A 10875-nucleotide genomic window follows, 5' to 3' on the forward strand; every position below is an offset into this window, starting at 1 on the left:
AGCAACTCATTAATCTGATCCATGTGGACTCTCTCTGTCCCGCAACTATGATTACTAGACCATAATTTCACCTTAGAGAGGCAATCTCCCACGGCCTCTGCCCAATTTTGTGCTTGAATCAAGTTATTTTTAATTTCTCGCACCTAACAACAGATAATCAAAAGCTATTTCAATTGCATTTACAGTAAGATCTTGAGGAAGCCAGGGATCACCCAAGACATTAATGGCTTACAAGATCCATCTCACGACCAGCCCAAAGAAATTGCTCTGCTTCCTCTATTGCACTGACATAAGCATGCCTGGAGTAAGGATGCTCAAGTATCTTACATGACCTCAGAATCCACTCTTCAGCAAGTTGCAAGTATGTGACATGACCACCCTTAACCTTAACATGGAGAAAATCATGAACATAATCAGAATGCCAAACTGGCATATAGTAACAGTTCCTAGGTTAATGGCAAAAAGACCTCTAGCATTATGGCAGGTTATAAAGGTTTCAACCAGCAGCATACAACACTTATGCTTTACACACAACAAGGATACGTGGTTGAATAACACAGGAAAATTTAAAACTCAAAGAGGAGATATGATTCTGAAGCAACATCTGAATCAATAAATTAAAAACTCCACACTGTCATACATTTGATTCTTTCAATACCCAGATACAATGTATACTCCATTATAAGATCTAAACTGCACCTGCTTATATTCAAATATATGCATTATTCCTAAAACATGATTTTTCCTTTCCAAATGTCCCATGTTATCCCTAACTTACGAGCTTTTACACAAGTAAGAGAAAAGTCAAGACCTATTCTCATCAACTTGACTAAAAAAGTGCTCTTGATCTTCACGAAGAACTGAAGTTTATCACAAATGCTATCTCCAAGGAAAGGGATGATATTCACACAACTACTTTCACATACTAAACAAAAATGATACATGTAAACAGTCAAAATATAAAGGAAGGTGAATAAAGGTCAAAATAAATAGGAAGGACATAACATTCTTATAAATATTTATTTTTAAAAAAAGCGGGAATTGAGAAACTGGGCAATAAAATTGGCACATTCACTCATTAAACCATGTAGATGGAGATACTGAGACAGTTTGCCATATTCACCCATGACGGAGCGCAAGGTGTAGGGATACCCCAACCAGACTGAAAAATTTGAAGAAAACAAATCTGCAAAAAGAGGAAGATTAATCTAATTGCCGTGAATAAAAAGTTACAACTAACCTTTTTTGCTAATGCCACTGGTTTTTGTGAGCACAAATGTATATGTGAATCTGCAGCAACCTCTATGGAATTACATTTATCAACCTTAAGCAGCAAATCACTCAATTCTGCCAGAGTATGACGATATAGAAGACGAAGTTTGTTTGGCTTGCACTCACAAAGATGCTCCCAGTGCTGCAAGAAAGTAGAGTGAGTTCCATTGCATGATTTGCAACAAATCTTTTGGTTCTCAAACTTCCCAATGCAGGGGCTATAGCAAACAGAAAGTGAATCGCTTAAGAAAAACTTCGCCAAAGATATGAAGTCGCTAGATCATGCAAGCCGTTAGGAAATAGTGAGTTGGTACCACAACATTCTTGCAAACCGGAAACATGGGGCCATTTCCAAAGGACTTGTGCATTGTTAAAGAGTACAGAATTGATCATTAAGAGAAGAAAAAACCAAAACCATACACTTTGAATTCATCAATTAAAAAAAATTATGTTGCCAACAAGAAAATGAGAAAGCCAGAAGCATAACTAAATATTACACAACAGAAAACAAAATGAAATACCATTTCCAAACACTCCTTATCAATAAAAATATTACAATTACCCTCTTAAAACAATATAAACTTTGCATACACGCCCTTTAGTGTTACATAAATAAATTGGGTCATAATTATTTAAATATATTCTACTAAAAACATACAATTTAATTGCATGCCCACAACAATATGAACATAAAGAAAAAACAGAACTTAAAAGATATTTATTCCACCAATCTATTGAAAGTTCCTAGTACATACTACATTGCTAATCGGTATGTATATTAAGCATTGTACATGAAAAACATTAGAGTAATCCATGATGGAATTGGCACCGCATGAACATTCTTCTTAGCAAGAATTATCATAGTAACACAATGGTTAGAGTGATCTAAAAGGCACTATGGTGCTAAAATTTTCAAATTTAATAGGGGATTAGCTCACAATCCCACTACTCGTGGCCTAGTATTGTTACCGCACATGACTAAATTCATGATGACATTTCTAAAAGCATCTTTCTCAGAGTATTTTTTATGTTCACTTTAGTTAATTAGTAATAAATGTTGAGATTTTCTTAATCTAATGTTTAAGTATTGTCTCAAAATATTGATCATAAAACCCAATGGAGACATCCATTGAAATATATAAATATAACAAATTCATCCATCACAAAATATAAGCATTATAAATACATCCAAGGGTGAAATGGTCATTTAAAATTAAAATGTTTTCAAAAAGTCAAGGATAAAATAGAAGTTTCACTACTTAACTTTCGTTTGGGTTTACAAACCGAGCATTTTTAAAAGGGGTATAGTGTGATTTTCGAAGTTTTATGGGGGAAGCGTAATTTTGAAATTTCAGAGGGGGTCTAGGTGTGATTGATCCTAGAACTAATATTTTCTGTTTACTTTATTAATCATCTCTGCCAAATACCGACCAAGGGTCTGAATGTAACTATGCAGACAAAAGAGGTAGTTTCTATAATTCGCATAAGATTGAGTGGGTTATCTTGGTAATTAGCCCAATTAAATAGAATCAGAATATACAATGATTTACTTCATGCAATAATCAAAATATTGGTAGTACCTATTTAAGTCTATGTATAAACATACCAGTAAGGAAAAAAAATATATAGCTCCCAGGTCCCTAATATGCTATACAAACACATAAATGAACAAGAACAAAATCGTATATTTGTGATCACAATTACATACTCTCATGTAAGGAATCCTATGCAGAACCAAGCGCACATTACAAATGAAAGGAGGTGGAACACGCTCGGGTTTTCTCAGGCAGATGAAAATTTAGGAAGCTAACTGCAAATAATCTTTTACTGGTTGGGGTTGGGGGGAAGAGGAAAGATTATTCAGGCTCCTCAATCCATCATCCATTGCGAGTAGAAGTGGAGCCACCACTACAGTAGAAAATTATGTAGATGCAACTGATACTAGAATATAAATGCACCTACTGTTGTCATACTTCTGGGGTCACTCACCTCTAGGCAAACATATGCCGATGGTCTGCAGTTGCAAGAAACAGCAGAGAGATACAACAGTTGCTGGCAAATGACGCACATCGGATCCTTTTATTAAAAAAAAAAAGGCATCAGGTTACTAGTCAAAGTAAGCAAAATCTCACTCAGGTATTATAAATTGCAGATTGTGAAAAAATCAACCACAGCATCATATTTACCTCTTCACTGCCAACATGCTCAGGCTTAACACGAGGTGTCATCTGAGAAGATTTAATGATGCCATTTCTCCATAGCCTCTCCCGCCAAGTTCTCTCATTGTTGTATATCCTAAGCAACTCCTTTTCTAAGAAAGTGGATGCTCTGCTATCGAATTCACTCTGTAGTAGAATATAAGAACTAAAAACATATCCAAAATATTGTTACAACTAAAAGCTGCAACTAACTTATGATAAGCAGGCAAGGGCAGTGAGCATTTCACAGATATTGACATGCAACATATACAAGTGCATGTGTGTATAATAATTATGCATATGATTTCATACAACTGTATAAATATTTGTATGAAATACATATACGAGTGTACATGTACCTTTATATTCGTGCATGCCGAGATGCATACATGCAACATCAAACACATTAAGATTGAAAACGGCCAATTAAATGTATGACCATTACGGTCCATATTCAAAATGTACTAAAAGCTAACTGCTTGTATGACCAAAAATGTCTGATTTCTTCAACAAAAATTTGAAACCCATTACACATGTATAAAAGACTACCAACTTCGACAAACTCAATGCATGCTTATTCTTCTGAAACTTGTTAGGATCATAGTAGTCAATGGCACGGAATGGCGCAAAAGGCGCAGCCCTCGTGCCATACGGCGCCCATGGCGCTGCCATAGTGCGCGCCTGGGCGCCTTTTCGGTGCTGCCCAGGCGCGCGCCAGGTGCGCGATGAAAGAAAAGGGCCTGGGCGGCCTGGGTTTTGGCTGGGCTGCCCAGGCCCATGAATTAAAAAAAAAATTAAGATAATAAACCCTAATTTCCTAAATATAAACCCTAAAAAAATTAACTTAATAAACCCTAATTTCCTAAGTTAATTTTTGGCGTGTACAGCAGTACAAGCTCTAATTATGCCGATTGAATCTTTGAAATTGATGTGATTTTATTAATCTTTGAGTGCTTTAATTGTTCTTTAGTGTTTTTTTTTTTGGGGGATGATTTAATTATATGAAGTTTTGTTATGTTCAGTGTTTTTTTGGGGATGATTTAATTATATGAAGTTTTGTTATGTTCAATTTGTTGTTTTATATGTCATATTTAACTCCTTATACATTAATTTAATCAAAATAATACTAATTATATAAATATATAGATTATTTCTTATATTTGCGCCATCCTTTGAAAAGGCGTGCACCGCGCGGTGCGCCATGGCTCCAGGAGCCCTTGGCGCCATTGTGCGCCGTGCGCCACTGACTACTATGGTTAGGATGAAATATTTGTTTATGCCTTTATGATTTACAATTTCCTTAAAATTATATAGTGCATTCATTTGAATTTAGAATTCAGAAAATACAGTACCTCAAAATTTAGATAAATTGTGATTGAAAAAAGAAAAGAAAAATGGAGTGAGAGTGGACAAAACATGAGAGTAGAGAGGTTATGATAACTCCCAGATGCATGATAAGCAGAAAAAAATGGGAGACAGAAAGGATATGGTAGGATGGCATCTACAACCCATTTCGCTTTTTTTTCCAAGAACTGCAAGCATATGGTAGGATGGCCAATACAAGATCACAACTCCGTGGACCATTTACCCAATTAACCAGGCATGTGGATTAGAACTTCAAGCCTATTTGACTTTCTGACCCCATAATTAACATTACAAGTGACAAAAATGAAATTCTGACAAGACTTGAAAATTCCGAATGCCAGTAAGAAAACGCGTCCAAAATCCAAATGATTGTGATTGCTTCATTTAATAAATGAAGGATGGAGTCTACTCATGAATTATTCCATCATTACGAAGCTAAACTGCATAAAGGAAACAAAAATAAGGAAGAAGAGTGACAGTTGAACCTTTGCCGCAACATACAGAAGCTCCTCGTGAGACAAAACAGGCACTCTATGATAATGCCGGTACAGCTCAGCTCCAAAACCACCATGAGGAAGCCAATCAGCAGGAGCAAAATTGACAGCCTCAGCACAATTCAGGCCTGCCATCATGATAACGAATCAGAATTTCCAAATATAGGTGAAACATAAGTAAATTCTGCACTAAAGTTAACGTGCCACCAACAATAAGACTTGGACCACAAGCCTATAGAGGAAACAAGAACAAGGCATTTTTTGCTTACCAAGGTTGAAGCCTCCATGATAAGATCGAGGAAAGGTGATCACAAAGTTTCCAGGCTCCTGCGTGATAGATTTGGTCATAGGGCTTTACAAGTAAAACAATTACACAAAGATAAGAAGTGAAGTCACATGAAGTTAAGTGGAATGAAAGATCACTAAACAGATAATGAGCTTTATACTCTTGCTTCTGGAACAGTAAATAGTTATTCAAAATTTAGAAAGATTAAAGAGGATTCAGAAGAATGACTATGAAATATCTGATATTGGCAATATGATAAGCCAAGATACTGAGACTACACTTGAGTATGAAGTTAAGACTTGTTCGAGATAGAATATTTAATCAGACAATAACCTTGAACAAAGCTTCCACCTGTTTCAATTAAGGTCACCAACAAAGCAAAACATCCAAAAGAATATAAGGAATCAAGCTGCCTAAACTCGGCCCTCGATCAGCTATCAAAACTCAACGAAGGAGTGGTGAAGAACAAAACCAAGATTAAGTTTTGTGAAGAACAAGCTGAACCAAGATTAAGTTTTGTACATGTTCCCCCATCAATTCAAGATCAAAATAAGAATAAAATAACCAAAAGCTGAATGGGGAACAAATAAAGAAATGTGGATTAAAACTGCAGCAACAGACACAGAGATACTTTGTTGAATATGTTTTACATGGCTCTATAACTATTTTAATTTATTTAAGAATTTAGTTAGATTAAAAATTGCAAGAAACAAATAGAGCTAGTAAAACCAAAATAAAGAAGAAAATACAATTTATATAAACCACACATGGGCAAAATGCAAAAGCATCTGTTTCTGAGATCAAAAACCAGTAAAGCATACCTGAATAATGCTGTAAACTGGGACTCCTCTTTCTTTTAAAACAGAGGGATTCAGCATTGTAACAAGCTGAAATAATAGGTCTGGTTGTGCTTCAAACAAATCAGGCAGACAACTCCGCATCACCTATACAAATGGAAAGTGGTCAAGGAATTAGAACAAAATGTTAGCTGTTAGCCTTCTGTCCACTTATAACACAATACATGCAAACATAGTTCTTGAAGACGAATAAACACAGTAATGACATTCAGCCATAGAAATGAAGATGGAAGAGAAACAAGGATAAAATCATTGAAGAAACACTTGAGAAAAAGAGTTAAAGCCAAATAACACATTCGAGGGGGGAAAATGTGCATTGCAATTGCAGACACCAAAGGGAAGAAATTCTAACATGCAACGAACAGCATAAAAATCTTAGAAGTTGCATAAGGAATAATCACAAACATCCAAATATGACTTTAACCTGTAAATAAAATCCTAACAGGAATAAGGTATGGGCCCCCAACCCTTACCAAAACCAATATCTGGTCCTTGTTCCTACAGGCGGCCCATACGAAAAATATGTTGCCGGAGTTTGTTGAAAACCTCCATTTGTGGTTTTTCTTATTTTTCAGCTATATTTAAAAATCAATACTTATTCTGAATTTGGCTGCATAATTGTAACCCCTCACTGCAACATAAAGCTAGTAATAAAGAAAGTAGCTATACCTTTTCAAAAGCATGCGCTTCATTACCAGGGACGCTGTACCAACACTTTGGCTCTCCCCTGAAAGGATGAGTAAAATAGTAAGTCCATTTAATAGTACAGAACAACATAATATACTAATTAATTCATTACCCGACATAACATAAATGAGGGTAGAAAAAGTAAGAACTAAATGATAGGTCAAATTAAGCAGAATCATATGATCTTTTTAAGAGCAAGAGGATAAAAGAAATACATCAACTCAATCTATAACTCAGTTCAGCCAATCACAGACACTACAAAAGTACAAACATTTTCTTATAAATTAAGCAAAGTCAACTTCACTCAAACAATGACCAACATGAGAAAATTGATCTAAAATGCTCAAGGAGTAATCACAATCACAAACCCCATGGAAAAGGACAGTCCAGCTGAACTTAATAATGTTTTCTTTTTTTTGTTAAAAGAGCTTCCAGGATCACTTAAGCACCTCAGTCACCATCTTATAGTTTGTTAGTTTCAATCCCACCTCATAAAATCTGAAAAACACTTTCCTACATCAAAACCCAATAAGTTCGTCAGCTACATATCAAACTTCTCTCAGTTAGCCTATACAGTTAGCCTAAACTGTGACAAGAGCATATCAAACTTCTCTCAGTCATATTCTCTACATATGTTTTAGCAAAACCAGAATCTGTAATCTATGGTGAAAAGAAAACTTTAATCACCTATGAAGGATGTTCATGAAAAACACTTGCAAAGGAAAGCTTGAACACAGATTTCATTCTAGATAACAGAGCAACAGTAGATTGCATGAGGTTTTTCTCACAGAAAAGGTAAAAGTATGAAAAATATTTGTGTTAAAAAATGGGATATCCATCATACACATGGTCATAGTAAATGCACCTTATAAGCATGTACACCACAGGCCACACCTATGCAACACCGTGTTTCACACGGCACTTGAAATTAAAGACTGATGAGGAAAAATCACTTCAGACCAAGAAAACAAAGAGTCCCACTGAACTACCATACTAAGATTCCTTTTAAACATAGTATAGGAGGAGATACCTCCTGTAAGTAGTTTTGCACAGTTAAGTTCTCCTTCCATTCATTCAATTGGCATTCTTTCTAATTTGATACAGACATTTTAAGAGCCAACAGCATTCATTTTTTGCAATTAAGTAAATCACCTACTCTTAATACTGTGTATGAAATGATCTTGTGACAACAGTTCTCATCCATTTAAAAGACATAAGATTGGACAGAGAACAAAAAAAAGCACACAATAACAGCTAAAATTATCAAATTCAATCAGCTACATACCAGTGCAGATAGTTCATTGAATACAAGCAATGGTCCTCAAAGTGCCAGCAAAACGAAGAGAATAGCATTCCAATATAAAGCCAAGGCACCATTACCCCAGCAATGTTCTGGTGTACAGTCCGAAGCATTGAACCCTGTAACCTGGGTAAGTTATTGAGGTTCCACGGACTAGCACAATACTCATTCCAAACGTCAACTTCAACTGATGGAGGCCTTTGATCAATTTGACGAGGAAACCCACTGCCATAAACAGAAGTATCCAAGTCACTGCCATACATTACTTCAACTTCACCAACTGAACCCTCCACAATTTCCCAGAACTTCTTTTCCAGTTGCACCCATGAAGTAGCTGGCCACCCAAACCACTTCTTCTTTATCCGATCAGCCATACGCCTGAAAGCTTCGAGCGAAAACTGCTTGCCCGGCACAAAACCAAAAGTATCCTTCTCCGAATTCAAGCACTCTAAACAATACCAGTTTCCTGGAGGAACCCTCTTCAATGGTGGAGAAAGACAATAAATATGCCAACCCTTATTACATCTATCACACAACAACATGACTTCCCCATGCAGCCCACTTCTACACTGTTCACATATTTGATCAAGCTCTTCTTCCTCTCGCTTATGCCCTTCCACCCTCTCACCCTCTTTGTTTTTCCGTCTTCTCTTCACACTTGAAACCTCAACCTCCGGCTCGCATTTCTTCCAACCACTCGCACCCCGCTTGCAGCTCTTATTTTTCTCCTTATTCAATTGATAATAATACTCTTCATAGTCAACCAAATGCTCACAATACAACTGAGACAAAACATGCTTTGAACACTCAGAGATCTTTCTTCCCGGCCGTACAAACCTAAAAACCTCCCCCCACTTCTTCAACTTGACAACATTGTCATACCCTCCAAATCTCTTCACTGCATTAAACAACTTACACAAGTCCAAATCCTCCCCCTCAAACACAACCCGCTTCTTCGCCTTCTTACCACAATGCTCCTCCAAGAATCGGTTGTACTCTAATCTAAAAGTCTTGGGATCACAAGGCGCAGACCGAGCTTGCAATTGGTGAATGGCCTGCAATTTCGTAGGGAACGTGAACAAGTCCATGTCCAATGCAAAAGGGGGTTTCCAACATTTAGGTGGGACAATTTTGCATATCCCATAGGGCTCAGCTTCCGGTCTGATCTTATATATATACTCTAAAGGGTCCTTAAATTCCTCCTCGCTCGGATAGAAAACTGGCCCTGCAGGCACCGTCAATGACCCAGAACCACTTGATAAACCTCCACTCGAGTTCCCACCTAAAACCCCTTTCTCAACTTTCCTTGTCCTCCCTCTCCCCATCATTTGCTCTCAACTATCTCATGTCCAGACCAAATATCAATCAACAAACACGTAACACCCAAAAACACAAAAAGTGCATGAACAAATATCCAAGAAAAAAATATCTCCAATCAAACTAAATAGCCAACACCCCGAATTCAAGAAAATGGAATACCTCAAATTTTAGGGTTTAAATTTCAGGAGAAGAATCCCTGCGGGCTTCTCAATCTCGCTCTCAGTGTCCTTAATTCCGTCCGTATGGTGTATCTGTGTGCGTGACTTAACAGTAGTTGGAAGAGAGTAAAGAGAAAAGCGGTTTTCAACTTTTCGTTGTGGATTTCTGCAGGTCGTTTGTTGTTCACTGTTTAGGTTAAAAAACGGGTCTTTCTTTTCTGGGCCCGGAATTGGGAATTATTACAAGAATGGTAATCATGGTCTCGAGGTGGGGTTAATTATTTTTTATTAATAAAAAATAAATAAATTATATTAATATAATTTAAATAAATAACCTAATATTAATATAATTTAAATAAATAACCTAATATTAATATTACGAGTCGCGTTTTGAAAACGCAACTCGGATTATAATATTTCTTTTAAAAAAAATCATGGTGTCGTGGTTTGAAAACATGACTCCATGTCGTGATTTGAAATCACGACACCAGAAACCACGACTTGGTTATTTTTTATTTTTTTTAATTTTATTTAATTTAATTTTTTTAAATTAATTATATAAAATTAATTTTTACAACATATTAAAGTTCAAAAAATTATAATATTGAAATTATACAAATGTAATAGTGTATATTTTTTTGTACAATTGCAAAAAGTACAATGAACTATACGATTTCAAATATAAAAAATGTCCACCCGTTCCACAATTGCGTCTGTGGCGTTGAAGCCAAGATCTTCTTATTTCCTCGCCCACATTTTGCATTAGCTCATTTTGCGCCTCATTATCATCACCACTGAACCGACTTGATATTGTTGCAAAACTAAACTCCATATTATCACGATATGCACTAAATGATGGAAATGAAATTGATGAAATATTGTACCCTAGTGCATATGGTTGATTAATACCAAGACCAAGGTCAAGATGTACTTGTGAA

At 36.1% G+C, this 10875-nt stretch overlaps 1 protein-coding gene across 1 annotated transcript in view; it reads right to left on the reverse strand.

Moving 5' to 3' along the window:
- The window catches only part of LOC105157801 (lysine-specific demethylase 5B), a 26273-nt gene extending 16163 nt beyond the window's left edge, over positions 1–10110 (reverse strand). The window contains 10 exon segments of the mRNA XM_020693096.1: positions 1–143; positions 233–385; positions 1241–1414; positions 3262–3348; positions 3459–3617; positions 5321–5457; positions 5599–5656; positions 6437–6559; positions 7142–7199; positions 8445–10110. The exon segment at positions 1–143 is cut by the window's left edge and continues 56 nt beyond it. Coding sequence (XP_020548755.1) covers positions 1–143; positions 233–385; positions 1241–1414; positions 3262–3348; positions 3459–3617; positions 5321–5457; positions 5599–5656; positions 6437–6559; positions 7142–7199; positions 8445–9787 — 2435 coding nt within the window. The 5' untranslated portion in view covers positions 9788–10110.

This window comes from Sesamum indicum, linkage group LG1, assembly GCF_000512975.1.
Source record: "Sesamum indicum cultivar Zhongzhi No. 13 linkage group LG1, S_indicum_v1.0, whole genome shotgun sequence".
NCBI lineage: Eukaryota > Viridiplantae > Streptophyta > Magnoliopsida > Lamiales > Pedaliaceae > Sesamum > Sesamum indicum.